Source organism: Thrips palmi, unplaced genomic scaffold (genome assembly GCF_012932325.1).
Source record: "Thrips palmi isolate BJ-2018 unplaced genomic scaffold, TpBJ-2018v1 HiC_scaffold_15, whole genome shotgun sequence".
Lineage (NCBI taxonomy): Eukaryota > Metazoa > Arthropoda > Insecta > Thysanoptera > Thripidae > Thrips > Thrips palmi.
This window is the reverse complement of record NW_023144624.1, coordinates 7,069,763-7,090,207: the sequence shown is the minus strand read 5'-3', so window position 1 is coordinate 7,090,207 and position 20,445 is coordinate 7,069,763. Positions and strand designations below refer to the sequence as shown.

At 60.5% G+C, this 20,445-nt stretch overlaps 1 protein-coding gene across 1 annotated transcript in view; it reads right to left on the bottom strand.

Annotated features, from left to right (window-relative positions):
* The window catches only part of LOC117641135 (homeobox protein Hox-B3-like), a 34,617-nt gene extending 15,337 nt beyond the window's left edge, over positions 1-19,280 (bottom strand). The window contains exons 1-3 of the mRNA XM_034378252.1: positions 19,242-19,280; positions 16,568-16,709; positions 15,502-15,853 (exon numbers count right to left, since the gene is read on the bottom strand). Coding sequence (XP_034234143.1) covers positions 15,502-15,853; positions 16,568-16,709; positions 19,242-19,280 — 533 coding nt within the window. The remainder of the gene's footprint in view (positions 1-15,501; positions 15,854-16,567; positions 16,710-19,241) is intronic.
* Positions 19,281-20,445: the final 1,165 nt, after the last annotated feature.

Here is a 20,445-nt window from a genome sequence, read left to right as displayed (position 1 = left end):
CCCTTCTCGCCTCCCCCACGGCTTTGCCCACGGCCACGCTCGGCCGAGAGGGCGCGGTGAAAAGCAGGCTGTTGAACAAGTGTGAGACCATGAAGTGACCACATTTGACCGTCATGATCGTGTTAGTGTCGTCCGCTGCCGCAATCCTGAAAACAGGGGACACTTTTTCACAAAAAAAAATATTCTGGAAATGAAAATTAAGCACAGTTTAACAACAACTTGCCACTTCTTACCTGGTAGTTAGTTACTTACCTGCCTTATTTTTTTTATGAAGAAGTCTTCAGCCGTGCACAATTAAATTTTCAACTGAAACTTGGCGTTCAGTCGCAAATATATTTGTCGGCGAAAACCCACGCTGAAAACGTAGGCTGTTTAGCCAGAAGTGTGCATTGCGAGGAAAAGCATAAGAACTGTCGAGCGTTTAGAGAGACCAGCGGTTAGACAGTCCAATAGATTTCAGGACGAGACAAAACACACAGACTTTGAACTGAAAACCAAAACCGAGGGCCGGTGTTTGAAAAGCACTGAAGCCGTCGGTTTCTGCGTTGTTTACGGTTACAGTGGGCGAAATTCATTGCGGGGCGCGCCATGTTTGGCGACGACGTGCCATGTTTGGGGAACAGTTGTCAATGAATTCGAGCGCGACACACATGCCGCGCAGCACATGGCGGGGAAAGGTCCGGGGGGAAAAGGCCAAAAGGGCGACACTTTCATTCCTTTCCGAATTTTCATCTCAGATTCATTCCGGGGACACGTGACGAGAAAGCATATGCTCGCCCCGCCGACTTTCGGCCGCCGCCCCCTTCACGACAACAGATTCAACATTTTTGTGCATGCCGCGGGCGTCCCTCGCATCGAGCACCGGCCGCACACGGCGCCGTGGGGCCCTGAGGCCGTGGGGCCCGGAGGCCGTGGGGCCCTGTGGCCGCGTGGGGTGGGCGCCACGCCGGGCCGCTTCATTGCAGCCAAATCGAACGGGTTGTGTGTGTGTGTGTCCGCGCGACCGGAGACTGGACGAGTGGCACGATATCAATGACTGACCACGCCAAGGCGCTGGCTGAGCGAGCGAGGCGCCGCGAGCACACCAAGGTGGAGGTCGCGGAGGTGAGGCGGCGACACGCCCCCGCCGCCCGGCCGCTCCCCCCGGCTGGTCGTTAGCTCGCGCCTCACGTCGCCCGGAGCCCCGGAGTCACAGATTAAAGTTGGCCACGATCATTGTTTTCTGCGACAGAACGCTAATAAACTCCGGAAGTGCCGCGACGAAAACTAAACGGGGACACACTGCCAAACCGCACGCCGGCCGGTGTGACCCTTCCGTTCCGTATCGCCCTTCCACCAAACAGAGCGAAGGAGTGCGGAAAGAGCGCCGATAAGACCCAATAAAACTCAATCTGTCGCTCGCTCCTCTGCACCCTGACCGCCGGCGCGGCTCGGTGTTCCCCGCCCGGCCGGCCGGCCAGCCAGCGATGCCCATCCATCAAAAAATAAATAAATCCTGTAATGTATTCGCAATGTGTCGGAACAAGCACACGGGTCATTCAACGGTTTCCACGCGGCCGGCAACGGTAGGGGAGGGGAGGGGGGGAGGAGTGCGTCCAGGGTAGGTTTCGGATAACCTGCCTGAGCGTGAGCGTCCGTCATCAACTGCATCCATGGGAAGGAGGAGGAGGAGGAGGAGAAGAAGAAGAAGAAGAAGAAGAAGAAGAAGAAGAAGAAGAGAAGAAGAAGAAGAAGAAGAAGAAGAAGAAGAAGAAGAAGAAGAAGAAGAAGAAAGACCGGAAGCAGAACTGGGCCCTCCCAGGAAGCGTGACGCGGTGGAGGAGCGCCCACCTAAGGGTTGACAGCCCTCGGGCAGCCCTTGGGCGTTTAGGGCGAGCGAGGCACCCTCGCTCCGGGACGGCGGCACGAAGGGCATGGGGCTGCACGGGGCTGCACGGGGCCACCTACCAAGGGACTGGAGGGACGCGAAGGGGAGCGCCGCGGCGGCGGGGCAGTTGTACTGGCAGAGTTCAAATAGCTCCTCTGTGGTGTGATTTATGGTTTTGGTTACGTTCGGCTTGCGCGATGAATTAATTATTCGCGCGAATTCATCCGCGGCAGTTTTATATCAGTTAGCGAGAGAGAGGGACGGAGAGAGCGAGGCGCCCCAACTTGCCACGCAACTGCAGTTGCAAAGGGGAAGGACCGCGAGGTGCCCTGCACGCCCCACACGCCCTGGCCCGCCCTGCACGCCGCGGTCGGCCGCCTGTTGATTTGTTTGCTCAGCGAAGCGCCACCACTGTGTTTGGCGACGAGATTAGCGAGGCGCCACTCTCAGAGTCAATGCGGCAGCCGACATGAAGCGAAGCGATAAAAGTACCAACGATTCGGAACTTTTCGCGTTGTTTTTTTGGCAAAATGTTTAAGAGCCGTCCAGAACAACAAATGGAGGCACGGTTCCGTGAGCAGCGGCATCAGACGGCGGCGCGGGCTCTCCGTCATGCGTCGCGGTGCCGCGCGGCGCCGCCAACCTGACAACCACAAAACAATAGTTGCAATCAAGGTTGGTAGCCGTGACACTGGGCGTGCATCATCTCCCCCTGACGGAGACAGACTCCGGCGCCTGACGAGTGTCGGGCCAGCAGCACAGCCAGCGAGCCGACGGGCAGCGCGTCACGGTAGAGCAGCCCGGCCGGAAGGTTGGCAAGGCGCAGCAACGCGCAGCGACGCCACTGCAAATATTGCCTTCTGTCTCGAGGAGACGTATTTCCGGCCATTTCCCGCCCGGACTGTACCGTTCCGGAAAAGTGTTTCGGCTGCGCGCTCATGACACGACGAGTGGGACTGACTCCGGGCGATAAAAATGTAAAGCCCGCCGAAACACCGCGGCGCCGCGCCAGTCGAAAATTAATCTTCGGCCCATTGGACGGACGACGCTTCGGGTTTCTTTTGAACACACAACAAAAGAGTGTTGGCACACGGGAGAAGAGACAAGCGACCAGCCACCCCTCCTTGAGACAAAGCAAAGGGTGGCTGCACCAGCGCGGCTCGCGCGGCCCCCTGCAGGGTGCAGCCTCGGACCTCGGCAGGCCGGGCAGGCCGGGCAGGCCGGCAGCGAGGGCTTTGCGGCCTTCAAACTCATCGTCGCGATGATAGGGACGGAAATCCCAGCGCCGGAGGAGGGCTCGGCGGGGCAGGGCTCGGCGGGGAAGGGCTCGGCGGGGAAGGGCTCGGCGGGGAAGGGCTCGGCGGGGAAGGGCTCGACGAGGAAGGGCTCGGCGGGGAAGGGCTCGGCGGGGAAGGGCTCGGCGGGGAAGGGCTCGGCGGGGAAGGGCTCGGCGGGGAAGGGCTCGGCGGGGAAGGGCTCGGCGGGGAAGGGCTCGGCGGGGAAGGGCTCGGCGGGGAAGGGCTCGGCGGGGAAGGGCTCGGCGGGGAAGGGCTCGGCGGGGAAGGGCTCGGCGGGGAAGGGCTCGGCGGGGAAGGGCTCGGCGGGGAAGGGCTCGGCGGGGAAGGGCTCGGCGGGGAAGGGCTCGACTGGCGACGAACGACTCGTCGCAGCAAAGGGGGAGGGAAGTTTCACTGCTATATGGTTTCGACGAGTTCGGGGAAGAAACAATAATTGTGTAGGAGGGGCCGCCACTCTGCAGTCTGCTGGGGAGTCGCTAAAAACTTGGAGTCTATCTGCGACGCGCCGGGTCACGGCTGCCGAACTCCGCAAGGAAATAAGCGACTGCTTGAAAAATTAGAAGACGAGGCACCGAGGGGTGCGCCCCGAACGCGCATGGACAACAGCCCCACCCTCGTACCCTCCAAGAAATAACAGAAAAAGGAGCGGGGCGAAGTTGATGCTTGCCCCGACGTCATACTTGATCCAATCTGGCCATCTCTGGCCGGTCTATCATCAGCACCAATTACCAACCACTTCGCCCAGGGCAAATTAGAAAAGGGCGTAGCCGTGGCGCAGCCGTGGCGTAGCCGCCACTCCCCATGCAGAGCAGCGCGGCCCCGCGGAGTCCGCAGGACAAGCTCACTGGGAAAAGGGAAAATTGGAAAAACGTCCCGGCCGTGAAGAAATCTGGGTCTGGGCGTCCGCCGCGCTCCGCCGCGAGCCAGGTGGGTTTAATAAACGACCTTGACGCTCTCTGCCCCTCTGCCGAGCGATTCCAAAGGATACTTTGGTGTGCTCCGTCTCTGTCGCGCCCTTGGGGCGACCCCTTCGGGTGCGAGAGAGAGGCAGAGCGACGAAGCGACCCTCCGGAACCGCTCGCCAGGTCTCCCCCGCGCCGCGGCACCAGCAGCGCGCTAACGAAAAATTTCCTCCCTTTTCAAGATACAATTTAGTTCCTGGAGAAGAAGGGGAAAAAATATATATCTATATAGGGAACGAAAAGAAACACGGGACAGTGCGGTTGAAGCGGCTCGCACCATTAATCTTTGGCGAGGGACGTAAAAAGGGCGTAGAGATGTTAGGAAGAGGGGTGAGGCCCCGGCCGGCCCGGCCCGCCAGCCCACCCGGCCGCAGGGTTGCGTGCGCCACAGTGCGCCAGTGGCGCCTTCTCGCGGGGCCCGGCCAGCCCGGCTAGCCCGTCCGCCAGGCCAGCGCGCCCAACGAGTCCGACTAGACAGGGACGCCGCTGGCCGGCGAGGGGGGCGGGGGAAGGGGGCAAGGCGGCGAGTCCAGACTGCAGCGCGGTTCGCCTTGAAATGCAGCGCGCGGCGCACCAACAACAAGGAGGCCGTGACGGTGGCGCTGGACATGGCGGCCCGGCCGTTTTTCCGGTCACGTCCGGCCTATATCCGACCGCCGCAGCGTGCACTGCCTGCACAGCCTCGGCCAGCTCCTCGCGCCCCTCCGGCGCCCCGACGACGCCGACGACGCCGCGAGCACGCCGTCGTGCGCGGCACAAATCTGGCGGGGTGCGCGGATGTGCCGGTGTGACTCTGTGAGTATACGCGTCGCCGAGAGCCAGACTACGTCTTGCATTGGAACTCGACGCAACACTGCACGGTCGCACCGATGTCTCTCTCATTCCAGGTCAGCCATTGAGTTTGAAAATACTGGTCCTGGACGTGCCTGCGTCCGTCTCACCTGATCCGCTGCACCCCAAGCGGCCCGTCAGCCCGGCGGCACGCAGTCCCGTCGAGCCGGGGTGTCGGATGGGCGGCCTACCTGCCGGGCGGGGGAGGCCAGCCAGCAGCCACGCCGGAGGCCGGAGGACCACCACCACCGCGTCGACGGGCCTTCATCGTCGTTCGGACCAGTACGCGCTGCCCCGCCGCCACCCTCCGCCCCGCCTTTTATAGCACCTAAACGGCGGTGTCCATGGCGCCGCGTCGCACCGCCTAGCGCCCCGGAGGGCCCTCCAGCTGCGCGGCGAATTGAAGCCAAGTGCGCGCCGCGTTCATAAACTGTTTATTCAAATACAGCACTCCGTCATTATCCGCGCCGCTTTTTCTTCCCTCTCCGCAGACGCGGCGACGCGGCAGACGCCATGCGGCAATCCGACAAATCTCTGTGCGCGGTGCGCGTGAGCGGGGTGGCGTTTTTTAAATATGACTTTTTTTGTTTTGTTTTATTCCCGTTTCGCAGCAGACGACGCCTTGGCCGCAGGACGCCGCCTTGGCCGCGCTCGCTCCGCTCTGCGGCGCTCTGCGGCTACCCGCCGGCCTGCACCGCCAAATAATAATTCTTGCTAAAATATGCGGGGGAGGAGTTCCCCCTTCCATTGCCTCCACTCACACATTGCCGTGTTGAGAAATAGGGATGTAAAATAAATTCAAGGGGAAAAAAGCGCACAAAGAAGAATTAAAGAACTCGCGGAATGGAAAAATATCGTAATCAAGCTTTGTTTTATGACTGGCTGAAGCCAAATGGGGAGGAAGAGGGAAAGGAGGAAGGAGTCGCGGGACAAGGAGCGGCCGGGGATCACTTTCGAAAGGAAGGTCCGGAGAAAATAAAAATTTGAATAGGGCGCAAGGTAGGCTAGGATGAGTCGGGTGCGTAAGTGAGACACCGGAAAAAGTTCTAGAGGTTGCAGCCCACAAACTATAGCGGTTAAAAAAAATCAAGCCTGTCGAAATTTTTCAGTCAAATTATTAAGCACAAGCTAAATTTTTAGGCTAACTTCAAAATTAAACTAACTTAGCATTACAGCCATGTCTTATTAATTTCTTTTTAAAATTTCAAAATGTAGCTCAGTCTGGTTTCTTCTATTTTTTCTTCAATACGGGGATCTTCCATTACCAGATTTGTGGAAACGAGAAGTGGCGTGAGGCGGGGAAGGGGGCGGGTGGGGTGGGGGTGAGAGGGCGGCCCCGACAAACCGCGCTGCCGGCCGTAGCGCCACCGAGCAGCGAAGCACGACGCCGGGCTGCTTTTAAAATGACACACCGAGAATAACAATAACACGCAAATAAGCAAGTCGCCGGGCCGCCGACGGGGCCGCCCCCTTGGAGGGTCCTTGCGGGTCCTTGCGGCCGCCTTGGGCCTATCTCAGCCCACTTCCCCCAGCCACGAATAAACATGAAAGCGAAGGTTAAATGGCGGTGAATGTGAGAATGAGCCCTGGGCCCTGGGGGGTTGGGGGTGGGGGTGGGGGTGGGGGAGTAGGGGTGGGGCGCCGCCTCCAGCGCGCCGCGCACTGTTGGCGCTACGGATTGCGGTGTACCGCGGTGTGCGTAGACCAAAGAGAAAAAAAAGTGTCGTCTTGTTTTTATCTCTGCTGTTCTGGTGGTCTCCTTTGGAGCGGCCCGGGCGGCGCGGGGGGTGTCGGCTAGGGGTGGAGGGAGAGGGAAAGGCCGTATCTGCCTTGCAGGGCCTGCAGCCCCTGCGGCCCGCCACCCCCACACTTACGTCCTTGTTGGCGTCGCCTTGCGCGTTCGGCTGCGCGCTGCCGCACCCAGCCAGCCTCGCAGCCAGCGCGGGGCCGGGGGACTCGCTTCGCCAGTCTCATCATTTTTTTTTCTAATTCCATGGAAACTTAAAAAAGTTAAGCCCCAGCGCCGATTGGAGGACGGGGGTGGGGCGGGGGAGGGTGGGAGGGTCGTGATGACATGATAAGAGTACACTGCGTCTCGGTGCCCGCGCTGGCCGCGCCGCCTGCGTCACAGGAGCCAGGGAGCGAGCCCACGGAAAAAATTAAACGGCCGGAATGTGAAAAAACGAGAGTGCAGAGACGGCGCACGAAGTGGTTGGATTTGAACCCGCGACCGACGGCGAGGTTCTGAGCAAGCGAGACGTGGGCACGCAAGCTGTATTGCTATGCCCACAGGTCCGCGGCCTTGTGGATTTCTAGTCAAATGTTGCACTGAAGTGGCGCTTGCGCCCCACGCGTGTCGGAGGTCCACGGAGGTCATCCTGACCACGAACTGGCACTTGGCGTGCTTGGCGGCGGTGCGGGAGCTCGGCCGCCAGATCGCACAGCGTGGCGCGCACCAAGTCCGCGGGGTCCGCGACGACGCCTCGAGACAAATGAAGCAACCCCACTGCAAAGGCTGGCCGCGCTGCGGTCTGGCGGCCTGGCGGGACGGCGGGGAGCGCGCCGGTGTCTGCGGCCGGCCTCTCCCCGCCGGGCCGCCGGGCCGACGGGGAGACCTCCTCGCCGGGATGAAATATGTTGCAGCACTTCCTTATGAAGAGCTTACAAGTCGGTTAGCAGTGAGGCGGGGCGGCGGGGCGGCCCGCGGCGGGGCCTTGCAGCGATACTGGGCGGCGATGCCTTGATACAAGCGCCACCCTCCGCCGCCGCGCCGCCGCCGCCAAGCCCTGGCCGAGGCCGTCGTGCCCCGCCGTGCCCCGCCACCACCGCGACGGCCTTGCGCGAGGGGTGGCGGCGCGCGGCGGATGCGGACAGATGCTGGGATCCGCTCTGCTCCGCGGGGCAGAGCGGGCAGAGCTGGCAGGCGGAGGGAAGGCCGCAGTGTTCGCCGGAAAGGACCCACCGCCTGGCACGGCCACGCCACTGCAACGCCACGGCCACGCCATGGCACGCCACTGTATCGCTCCGTCGGGCCCGTCGGGCCGCAGCAGGCCCAGCAGCGCGACGAGCCACCGCCCCACACCCCGCCCCGCCATGCACACTGCAATCAAAGTAGCGCCCCGCACTTCACGTGCATATCTCATAACACTCGAACGTCGCACTCGCACTCACACATGCAAACACGCACACGCGCGCCCACACCCTCACAGGCGCACACAGACGCACACCGACGCGCCGTATATGCACGGTCACGACTGTCAGACGAGTGAGGAGCAATGATTGATGATGGCGTGCGCTGTGCGCGCTGTGCGCCTTACCGCCGGAACCCACCCCTTCTTTTTCCGCCCCTGTCCCGCGACCCCTGCTCCCCTCCCCTTCTCCTGCCCCTCGCCTCCGCTCCACTTCCCTCCCGGCCCTCGCTATGGCCTACTCCAACCCTTTCTGCACAGCGTTTAGAGCACCACGGTTTATTATAAATGCCCATCCACCCGGGTGGGGCCATAGGGCCACTCCCCCCGGTATAGTGGACTAGACTGTACTAGACAGACACGCTGGCAAACCCTCTGGCAGGGAACTAGGGAACTCCGCATCATCAATGGTTTGACCTGATTGAGTAGAGGGTAGATCTGACCTAAATAGCCATCCAGAGTTGAGAGACAAACTGTAGGAATGCCTCAAAATGACACAACATGAAACGCAAAAGTTCAAGCCGACGGACACGTCGGCTCGGCATCGGCATCGGTCGGTCGGTCGGCCTTGCCCGTTGAGTCCGCCAGGCAGTCCGTTCTGCCCGTCCGCTCTTCCTCCGCCGCGCCGCCCGTCCGTCGGTCAGCTTGGGCAGCTCGGCCGCCGCGGACGGCTCGACTCACCCTTCCCTCCCGAAAGCCCACTTGACTGGGATAGAGTTCGCTTCCCGGGGGGAACGAACTGCACTCAAATCTAAAATTTTAAAATGCATCTACAACTCTACAATAACTGTAAGGCATCTGGACTTAAATTGAAGTTTATCTAGTGTTACAAATGGCAGGTCGCATACAAAAAAATTATAGTAAGACTGCAGTTGGACTTATGTAGATACAGCAGTTTAACTGTATAAACTACATTTAAAACTGCAGTTAACTACATTTTTCTTGAAAATAAACTGGTAGTTTTTTGTAATACTGCAGTCAAATCTGCAGTTTAGACTACGGTCATTCTCGTTTTAAAAAACAGTTAAAACTGGAGTTGCAAAGTATTTTTTAAACTATATTTTTAAAATTTTTTTTAAAATTTTTTCCTTGTTCTGGGGGAACTCTCTCCCACCCACCCAACCCCCTTTCCATCGTTACTCAACGACTTTTGATGATGAAAGTTGTAGGCGGCGATGGTATTCGAACGACGATCCTCCGGGTCGTGGAGCGGAGGACTTGACCACTACGCTGGCAGTCGGGCGTGCCCGGAGACGTGCACGCCCCGGGACCACATGACAAGACCCCCTCTCGTGACCCACTGATCGGGCACTGCAGTTCAACTGCATTTTTAATGCAGTTTAACCGTAGACAATGGCACTTGGCTAGATGATGTGCACTTGGCTATCACAATTTCTACGCAAACTGACGTTTTACACCGTAAGCCCACAATTTATAAGCGGAGCAGCATATCCATTTTTATAAACGATAGGGCAAAAAAAATCCGTATTAGAATCGCTGCCGTTTCTTTATCTTAACGAATTCCGCGCAACTGACTGAACACCAATTTCTGGTTTTCAAACACAAAAAAGGGAAACTAAATTTGGAGAATTTGGTGAATATTTGGAATTGGGACAAAATAGAACACTGATTTGGCTGAACTATGAAGTTGCTTACAAAACTGAAAAAAAGGGAAACCCAAAAATTGTAGTCAAACAAAAATTTTAAATTTACACTCCCGAATGTGCTTGTTTTTTGCAAACGGAAGTACAATTTAATTTCTGACTACAGTGGAGTTAGAACTGCATTTAAGAATGCACTTGAGACTGCAATTAAACTATACCTGTACTGCTGTTGAAATGCACTCTATACTACGTTTTGATCTACAGAGTTAAACTACTTTAAAAATACTTTTAAAACTGCCGTTTCTGAACTGCAGTTTTAGACTGTAGTCTGCACTCAGTAAAATCTGCACTTCCTTCCACCGGTTGCGCGGGACTGTTCATAAATTACGATGAAGCAAGAAAAACAGTCTGTTTAGTCAGATCCAGGCGGGGGCCGCGGGTCGGCAAGAAAACTATGCGAGCGGCTCTTTCAGTTGCAATGAAGGGGTGGGGGCGTTCCGGGCGTCCCTCTTGCCTCCCCGGAGTGCCGAAAGAGTGCGGGGCAGTCGGCGGCAGCGCTGCAGAGCAGTCGGCGCGCGGGGCGTATCAGCGCCGATAAGTGAGACTCGCTCCGCATGAAGTCCCTCACCGCCGCGCTGCGGGGCCGCGCCGCCGTGCCTCTTTTTCTCATACATACATCCTCCTGCATCACCTGCACCCCCACCCCTGCTTCCTCACTCACACACACACGGACACCTTTTTGCCGCTTCCTCTTGTGCCCTTATTTTCTCAGCCGCGTAGAGAAAGGAAACGCAAGGGGAGGCTTGGGGAGGGCGGGGGGAGGGGACACCCCTTTCGAGGCCCCGATATCTCTTTCAGCCCCCCCCCCCCCCCGGCAACATGGCAAACCTAATGTGAATCAGCAACGCACTCATTATTCGGGCCGAGAGAAAGCGCGCGCCTTCCCGCCTTCCCGGCTCGCGCATCCAGAGCCTTTTCTTTCTCTTATTCGGGAAAATCGGCGGCCAGCCGGCCGGCGTGACGTCTGCTGTTTCCAGGCCGATCCACAGTGATGGTGTCAAAAAGCGCTCACCCAATCCACAACCGAAAAGCCACCGCGCGGAACTCTGGAGAGTGACCCTGAAACAGCCGAGGAAGAAAAAGGGGGTGTACTCGCGTGTTGCCGCCGAGAGACTCTCTCAAACGCTTCCCTCATTTATTCAACCGTATTTCCGCAGCAAAGCACTGCCTCTGCCCGCGCCAGCTAGCGCCAGCTTGCCTTCGGCCGCCTCCTCTCCTTCCAGACATTTTTTCGCGTGGCGCCGCCGCGACTCTTCTTTCTCTTTCTCTCTTTTTCTCCCCTCCCCGCTTACAAATATGCTAATTGCTCGCGTGTAGGTCCTCCATCTCCGCACCCCTCCCACTCCCCCCACTCCCCCCTCCGCGGCCAAACGGTGCATTTAAGTCGTCGTCTTCCCAGATTTACAGTTCGAAGCGCCGCTTCCCTTCCCGGTGCACCTTGACCTCTTTTTTCCCTCCTTCCCGGTTTCTCTTTGGATTATGAAAAATTCGGCGGCCGCTTCATGATGCGCCAGCACCCTCGCGCCCAGCCCACCCTCACCCCTCGCCCCCCGCGCAGCGACGAAGGGCAGCAGAGGGGGCAGTCATCATGGGATCGGGTGAAATATTGGAAAAGAAAAATCGACAAGAAAACAAATATATTTCACTCGCGAAGGAATCTGGCGGAGAGCTCAACTTTTCTTTACCGGCGGCGTGGCGTGGCGTGGGGGAGGCGTGGGCCCGTGCCGTCAGCTGGTGGATCCCCGCCGGCCTTCGGAAGGCCCCTCCCCTCCCCTCCCCTCCCCCCCTCCCCTCCCCTCCCCGCCCCGCCCAGCGCGACTTCCCCCGTGTGCCATCCACCCCCTTACATATGAATACGATTCTAAATTTGAGATCGGCACCGTATGAAAAAAAGGCGCGCGACCAACAGGGTGAAAAATGAGGGAAATATTTTAATAAAAATAAATAAATGCAGCAAAGCGACGCGGTGCAGCGCAGCAGCGCCCCTGGCGAGCAGGCAACGCGCGGACGGCCGCGTCGGTTGGGTGGCCTGCCCTCCATTGCCATTACCATTAAGGGCCAGACCACGTGGGCGCCTAGACCACCCGGCAGGCCGGAGCAGCACCGTCAAAGAAGTTTCGACAATACTTTTTCGTCTATACCGTTTTATTCTTTCATGAGATGTGTCGCCATTTTTAAGTGTTAGTGCTTTGAATTCTGTTTTCATCGACGCAACCCCTGCCCCATGTCTCGCGCACCAACTATCCCCCCTCCCGGCCGGCAGCCCAAATCTGCAGGCAGGTCTTTCCCCGCGCGGGTCGTCAAGTTTTCTGCATCTCCCGGTCGTTTGTAAACACTCCAACTTTCGAGGAATCTCGCAGGTCACGTTTTTAGTTCAAGGTACTTCCCGCAAGATGACGCCACGAGGGGAGGACTTGGGCGACGCCGCCACAGGGCCCCGGCCAGGGCGCGGGGCGCGGGGGAGGGGGCAAGGGCCGGGGAAGGGCGGCCAGGGCGCTGAAGGGCCGCACAGCTTTCAAAAGTAACCGCTGTAAACACACGCGACATTTTACAAGGGTGTCAACACATTTCGGAAGCGCGAATCTGTTGGCGTGTCGCGCCGCTCGTCTCCACCGCGTCGCGCTGACAGGCGGTGCAGGCTTCGATCCGGGAAGCGCCAGGAAGCGCGTCCGGCCGGCCAGGACATGCGGCACCCACTCCCAACGGAGAGCCAGAGAATGGTGAAATCTGTGGAAGGCGCTTCTCGGCCGAGGCCATGCCCTGCCACGCCATGCACGCATAGCTGCGAGGTGACCGTGAGGCCTTGGGCGGGGGGCCTTATCGGCCAGGGAGTTCTCCGTCTCGGCGGTCTCGGCGGTCTCGGCCTTGGGGCGTCCGCCAGCACACTGCAGCACGCCAGCGCAAGCCCCACGGCGCGGCGGCCTGGGCGGCCAGGGCGGCCCCTCCCGTCTCGGAATGTCCAGCGTCGGATGCTTGCCATTCTCGAACGGCCGTGCCGTGCCGCTCGGGGGAGACCGAGCCTCCCCCGAACACCTCGGCATCTCGGCCGAACATCTCGCCCCGGCCGAGATTCGAACCCGCGTTCGCGCGTTCGTGTCCGCCCGCCGCTTTGAGAATAGCCCCCACACTATTAACAAGTTTCCCTTCCGCGGTCCGGCCGTGTCTATTTCTAGGTAGCGAGGCGCGGCGAGGCGCGGCGAGGCGCGGCGAGGCAGGCGATGAGCGCAGAGATGACTGGCGGAGATGGCGCGGGCCGGCCGGCCAACTCTTTGGCAGACGGGCCGGGCCGGGCCGAGCGGCCACAGACACGTGAATGGGGATTCAGTCAGCACACTGTCTCTCTCGTCCCTCTCGCACCTACGCGGGCTACCCCACGAGTGCGAGAGACAGAACGACGAAAACGACCCTGTCGCGGCCAGGCCAGACACGCACGTGGACGGCATCGATAGGGGACGATCGACCTATCGAAGTACGACCGAAGTAAGGTGCGTTCATCAAAGTGAAAGTGACGGTAGCTTTATCATCCTCGTGAAAACTTCGCGCGGACTTACAGTGCGGAAGTGGTGTAGGGTGTAGTACGAGCGCAAGGAATCAAAAAGTGCGATAGGGGCGAGGCGCCGTCCGGGGAAGACCAAAAGCATAATACCGGCGGGGCCGGCAGCACAAAGGGATCCAGGAAATCGCGGTCAGCGTCAGCGCGCACACACACGCGCACACACACAGAATGCTCGCCCTTCCCCCGGCGCCGTGGTAGTTCGACGTCTTACGGCCGCGCTGGCCCCGCGCTGCCCTGCACTGTGTGCCCTGCGTGCGACCGCCACCAAAAAAGCAGAAACGGCGCTCGCCCTTCTCCTTGGCCGGCCCGCTCGCCCCGCTCCTTGCTGCCCATTGTCATGTAAGGCACCCGCAACAATATCCTGGCGGCCGCGGGGAAGTGCGGACTCATTCGGTTCCTTAGCTTCCCCCGCGTCGGCAGTCAGCGGCCCCCGCTGCCTCGCTGCCCCGCTGCCTCGGCCCGTGGCGAGGACGCCCTCCTCAGCCCCTGCCCACCTCAGGGCTCAGCCCTTATCCGCGCCCGGATAAGACCGGGAATGCAAGGGAGATTTCGGTTTGACGGTTTGACCCCCACCGGTGCGACCGTCGCTACTAGCGCGGGAATAAATAATCAAACGGCGGCGAAGAAAGGCGGAACAAGAAGAAGAAGGGGACGAAAGAAGAAGCAATAAAACAGCCATGACACACCCGAGGTGGCTGACGTTGAAATGCATGAGACAGAAGTTTGACTTGCAGCGCAGGGACCGGCGGGGATTTGGGAAAGAGAGGCGAATGGGACGCAGCGCTGAGGCGGAGGGAGGGGGAGGGGGAAGGGCCCAAAGGGGTGGCGCGACGGAGAGAACCGGACGCCACGCGGCCACCCTACACCCTACCTCGGACAAAACTCGGAATTTCATCGGTCCAAGGCGGCGGTTGCGTTTGTTTGGAACCAGTATCCATGACGCGAAAAGACTTGGGAATACTAACATGGTTATGGTAAGGAGCGGGGCTGTGGTGGCGGCGAGGGAAGCCCCGTCCTCCCCATCCCCAGACCTTATTGGCAAAGTTTGCGGTGTGATCTGCATGGGATCCCTGCCGGCCGGCCGTGGCATGGCGGCCGTGGCATGGCGGCCCTGGCGGCCCTGGCGGCCACGGCGCGCGCCTGTCTGTCAACTTCTGTCATGGAGGCGCTGGCCCGGCCTGGCCTGCCGGATCAACACCGAGGGGGAGGACTGTCGCCAGTTCCTTCACCAGGATCGCGTTTTATGTGTGTTTGGCGGGGCTGCGGTGTTTTCCAGTCCGTCGGACTGTTTGTAATGTAAGACAAATTCAGCAAGTAATCACTCCACACGGAAATTTATTTAACGGTGCAACAAACAACAACAATCACACGCAACGCGACGTAGAACAATAATCTTAAAAGTTATCACAATATTATGTACCTTAAAACACACGCGTCCGACGGGTCGGTCGACTCGGCCCAGCCTTGAGACGAACAAGAGCGGCGTGGGGGAGGCCAATCTTTCCCGGAAGGTTGCCGTCCAGGCTGTTATTTTGATGCGGACATGACATGGCCGTGGCGGTGTGGCGGCACCAAGGCGGCACGGCCGAGGCAGGTCCGGGCTCCGGTGGCTCCGGTGGCTCCGGCTCGATAAGATAAAGCTCGGAGCGATGCAGCGCTGCAGCGCCAGGTCTTTCACCTGGCTGGGCCGGGCCGTGGGCTGGGCCGGGCCGTGGGCTGGGCTGGGCTGGGCGTCCGAGACCGAGAACGCGGCGTGCGGCTGGACAACAAGTGCCCCGCCGCGCTAGCAGTCCGCGGCCGCGCCCCCCGGCGACGCGGTGTGCGGCGACGCCTGCATCCAGGGCAGCACGGCGTCCGCCTCCCAGTCGCTGGAGGAGTCCCTGCGGTCCAGCATCGCGGCCGGCAGCGCCAGGTCGGCGAAGGGCGGCGCGGCGGCGCGGTACGGGTCGGGGAAGCGGCACTGGTACGCGTCCGCGTCCACGGCGTGCTCGGCGTGCTCGGCGTGCAGGTGCCGGAAGGGCTGCGGCGCGTCCGCCGCGAAGTACTGCAGCGTGCTGCCCACGTGGGCGCTGCTGTGCCGCCGCGGCGGCGGGGGCGTGCAGGGGCCGCGGCCGCAGCCCGGCGGCGACGCGGACCTGTTGGACGACACCGAGGCCGCGGGGCTGAGGCTCGGCTTGACGGACTTGACGTCGTCCGCGCCGCGGCCGCGCTGCTCCTTCTTGTACTTCATCCGGCGGTTCTGGAACCAGATCTTGATCTGGCGCTCCGTCAAGCTCAGCAGCGACGCCATCTCGATGCGCCGCGGCCGGCACAGGTAGCGGTTGAAGTGGAACTCCTTCTCCAGCTCCACGAGCTGCGCCGACGTGTAGGCCGTGCGCGCGCGCTTGCTGGCCGTCGACGGCGACGTGCTGGACGTGGAGGCCGCCGCGTCCAGGACCGAGTCCAGTGCCGAATCACCGCTCGTCGACGCGGTGCCCGAGCAGAGGTCTGCGAACACAAGACTCAGTTGAACAAAAAGGAAGCACGTGAGAAAAACTTATTCGCTCTGTTCCAGCAATCGACTCGTATACGTAGCGCGTGAGTATTCGAACGTCCCGCTCGAGAAGTCCCCGGTGGGAGAGCAGCGGCGGTGGCGCTATCCACCAGCAAAAGTGTCGCATCTTATCATCGTTCCGCGAAGCCGGAGGAAACTAGAAACTGGAGGCTGGAAGCTGGAGTGAGTGGCTGCTGCTGGATTGACGCACACCCTGGGCGACAGACAGACCTGCCACGCCGCTGTACACTTATTGAGCATATAAACTGGCGAGAATCTATCCGCACCGTGTGCACCGGGCACTGTGTCCTCCCGCCGGCCGGCGACGGATTTGCAGAGTTCCCCCCTCCCTCCCAAACTCCTCCAACTTGAATGCCGGCTTTCCATCCCGCTCAGAGGGCTTGGACGGGTGGCGCTCGGCGCGGCCGAAGCGCAAAACCCCAAACCCCGCGCGGCTGTCTAGGCTGGCTCGGCAGCCCGACACACTTCGTCCGCGGGATTCCACGGGATTTCGAGCGATCCCTCAGGGATCCGTGGGATCGCGCGCGTTGGCAAGGTTATCAGCAGGGCCCCTCTGTCAGGGCGGCCCGGCTTCGGCCCCTTCGGTCCGGGCACGCCGGGTCAATCCAGTTGCAGCGGCTACCCTCTGCTCAGGCTACATCGCGCACCTTTCAGGGACCCCATGCCTTGGTCGAGGCCCACGCTGGAGGACACGACGTCGCCGTCCTCGTCCACGATGTCGTCGTCGTGGTGGTGGAAGCGCTCCGTGCACTCGGGCAGCGTGGTGGTGGACACATGGTAGTCGGCGTACTGTGGCGGGGCGTAGTGCGGGGGCGGCAGCGGGGCGGGGGGTGGATGTGGGGGCGGGGGCTCCTCGTGCGGCCGCCACGCCATGCCGCTGGGGGCGGCGACGGGGGCGGCGATGGGGGCGGCAACGGGGGCGGCGACCGGGCCGGCGCCGGGGCCCGTGCGGTCCAGGCACATCAAGTAGTGCTTCAGCAGCATGTCCTGATCCTGGTCCTGCGCGAGGTCGTCGAAGCTCGGCCGGTGGTCGTAGTTGTCGAGCTGCAGGAGGTCCTCGTGGCGCTGCGAGTCCAGGTCGAACACGGACAGGAACTCGATGGCGTCGCCGCCAGTGTCCGCGGCCACGGGCTGGCCCAGCTTGCCGAGGCCGCCGCCAGAGGGGGTCGTGACGCCGCCGTCGCCGCTGTCGAAGCTGAAGACGAAGCTGGCCACCAGCGGGGACAGGTCCTCCTGTTGGGCGAGTTGCGGGAGGTCGGCGCCGGCCGCCGCGTCGCCCATGTCCGAGGAGTACACTCGGGGAGCCTGGGGGCAGAGGGGGATGGCCAATCAGAATGCGCCATTTCGGAACAAGAATGCACTGAAATACCGTAGCACCCAACGCATTGCAGCCCTTCTCTGCGCCGAACGAAAATTTAAGTTATTTGCTTTACATGACCTGGCCAAGACAATTCCTAAACAAAAGCACCACCAATGGTCCACCAACAGCAGCAGCAACAACAACCTTTCCACGCGTCTTCTTTATTTCCGCCGGCGCGACTTCGGCTCCGACAGAATGCCGGTCCGAACAACAACCTCGCTGATGTCAGTTCGGCCCTTCTTTGGGTTTTTTCTCTCTGACCGCGCCGCCCGCGCCGCGCCACCCCGCGCCACGCAGCGCCCGGTTGCGTCTGCGTGTTGCCCCGCCGCGGGCCGCGCCGTGCCGTGCCGCGGCGTGGCGTGCGTGCGTGCGTGGCGTGGCGTGCGTGCCGTGCCGCGGGGTGGCGTGGCGCGCGAGGGGCATGTGCAGTGCAGTACCTGCTTATTGTTTTCGCGAGGCAGACAGCGGCTGACTCGTCGGGGCCTCCGAGGCACTCGCTCGTGCCCGAAAACATTTCCACTGATAAACAAACGAAAAAAAAAACTGCTGCTCTGTTTAAAATTCAGTAAAATTTTGAAAAATTAGTGAAAAATTGAAGACCATTAAATTGTAATCGCAGAGAAAATCGTAACTCGACTGCCAGTCCGCTTTTCAGAGTCACTGCCTTTTCGTCGAGGCCACTAAAAATAATCGTCGCCGATTTCGATTTCCTCGTCCGGAGACGCATTTTAGGCCGCCTACCTACTTTTCGATCGCGTTGCGTGGCCACTGTGGCGGTGCGTTGCGGTGCGGCGCGCTATCTGCCGTCGATTCGGCGAACTATTTTGCTCGCTGTTTTATCTTGTCCAGCCGCGTCACCCTTCAGCGCGCCGCAGCCACCAGCCGCACCAGCCGGGCCGAGACCGCGGACTGATTAGGACCTCCCCTATCACGCTGCCAATATTTCGCTTTTTCTAAAAAAAAAAAATGAATGAAAAAAATTGTAGTTGAAAAAATAATGTCGATGGCGGCTGACCTTACATGCTTTCACAGCCAAGAAACAATCCAATTTAAAACTACAGCAAGATAAGCAAAATCAAGATACACACTCGCGTGGCGCGCTGCCATTGCGAAGCCTGGTCGGGCCTGGTCCACACGCCGCGTGCCGCTGCCGTGCCATCGACAGGACCGCAACAATGTAGCCGACACGCACCGACACGGCCGAAATAACGAGCGATCCCCCAGGAAGGCGAATGAGTCGGTTTGCATCGGCAGCAACGCGATTGGAATGGCAGGCTGACAGGTGGCCGTCGAGGTGCACCTCGCGTTCAAGTCACTCTGCACTCACGTGTCTGAGACGGCCGCTCGGACCCTCCCCCGTCGCAGGGCAGGGCGCTGGGCAGTTCTCGTGTCCCTCGCCGCGGTCCTCCGGTCACTTCCGGTCACTTCCGGACGAAGGCAGAGGCGGCGCGCTCGGGCGCAGCAGCCGGTCGGCCCAGTGAGGTGGCTGCCAGTGAGGGGGCCGCCCCGTCCGTCGTCCGCGTCGTCCGTCGGCAGAGTCTGCAGGTGACACACTGCCACTGCCGCGTCGTCTGCTGCAGTCCGCCGGCTGGCGGGGCCGGCGGGGCTGCCCGCGCCGCGCCGCCACGCCCCGCAGAGTCCGGGCAGTCCGGGCAGCCCGGGCACCGCGCGGGGCTGGTACTTCCCCGCAGCAGACGTCACCCCGCCGCGCTGGGCACTCCTTGCTTGTTACACATAACACGTTGGGAGTTGAGAATAAGCACTGACCAGCTAAATATAATGCGTCCCATCCAAATCGTTTCTTACTGGATCGCCGCCGGCTGTTTCGGTTTCGCGATTATTCTGCTTCCCCATTTGAGAGCGACTGCAGAATGTAATCCATCGATCAATGAAACGCCACCACTTCGGGCCACCAAAGAAACAGGGCCCGCGGCAAACATTCGCGTTATTCTTATTCATACCTGATCTCTGAATAGTTTCGAGTTGTGGCGGAGACTCATGACCCCAGGAACAGTACGGCTGTTTGCATGTTGCGGCCGGTGCGCCAAGCCCGGCCAAGCCCGCCCGGGCCGTCGGGAGGGTGGCGGGGTGGCGGCGGGGCGGCGGTGCTGGAGCTATTTTCGGCCAGCGTCATCAGGCCGCGTCTTATCAGGCTCGGGGCTACTTCCGATCCACGATCGATCTCCACACCCCGTTTCTCTCTTCCTCTGTCACCCTCGCTCTCTCCCCCTCTCCCCCTCTTTCTCTCTCTGTCTCTCTCCGCTCTCCTCACGCGCAAATCAAATGGTGTCGCGGTATGCGCGAGCCTCACCGGTGGGCACACGATTCGGGGCGGCGAGGGGAAGGGGGAGGGGAGGGGGAGGGGGATTCTTGCGGTGCGATGACAGAGTGATATCGACCGTTTTTTGCGTCATGTTATCTCGCTGTCTGGTGCGGTGTGTGTTGGTGTGTGTGTCATGTGTGTGCGGGCGGCGGCACATCGTCCACGCCGATTTCTCATACACTTGGCAATATGCGCGCGTGCCTAGCTATGAAAAATCACGCATGCAGGAGAAGGGAGAGAGGAAAGGAGGGAGATTGCGAAATTGGAGGGGGGAAGGGTCGTAGCAATGCCAGTTGACAAACTGCAGCACGGTATATGATTTGGGCTACTTTACTATTGCTGTTGTGTACCGCGTCAGTGTGAGTGTTGACGGGGGACGGTCGCCGCCACCGCGGCTGCCTGCCGCCACACTGCGAGTGCCGGCGAGCGCCGCGGCAAGGTCGGCCAGTCGGCGGGTGGGTTCGGGTTGGTTGCACCGCGGGGGCGGCGCGCTGTGACTGTTCGGCCGCGGCTCGGCCACCGCCCGGCTTCCGGAAACCGAGACCATTCCGATGAATTTATTTCCGCTGGCGGTCGTCACCTCGATTTGTGGCACAGCCACATAGGGCATCTGCGGACGCAACGTGACATTGTTCCAAAATCTGAATCTTTGTTTTGCTTGTTTTGTCTTTGTTTCTGTTTCTCCGCTTGTTTTTGTTCCTGATCCTCTTGGTTTTGATCTTGTTCTGCACCCCACCCCCTTTCCCCCTCCCCGGCCTGTCGACGGAAAATTTCCGGCCGGTCCGCCTCCGGGGTCGTCGTCGTCGTGGGGCGCTGTCGTCGGGGCGTAGGTGGCGGTATGA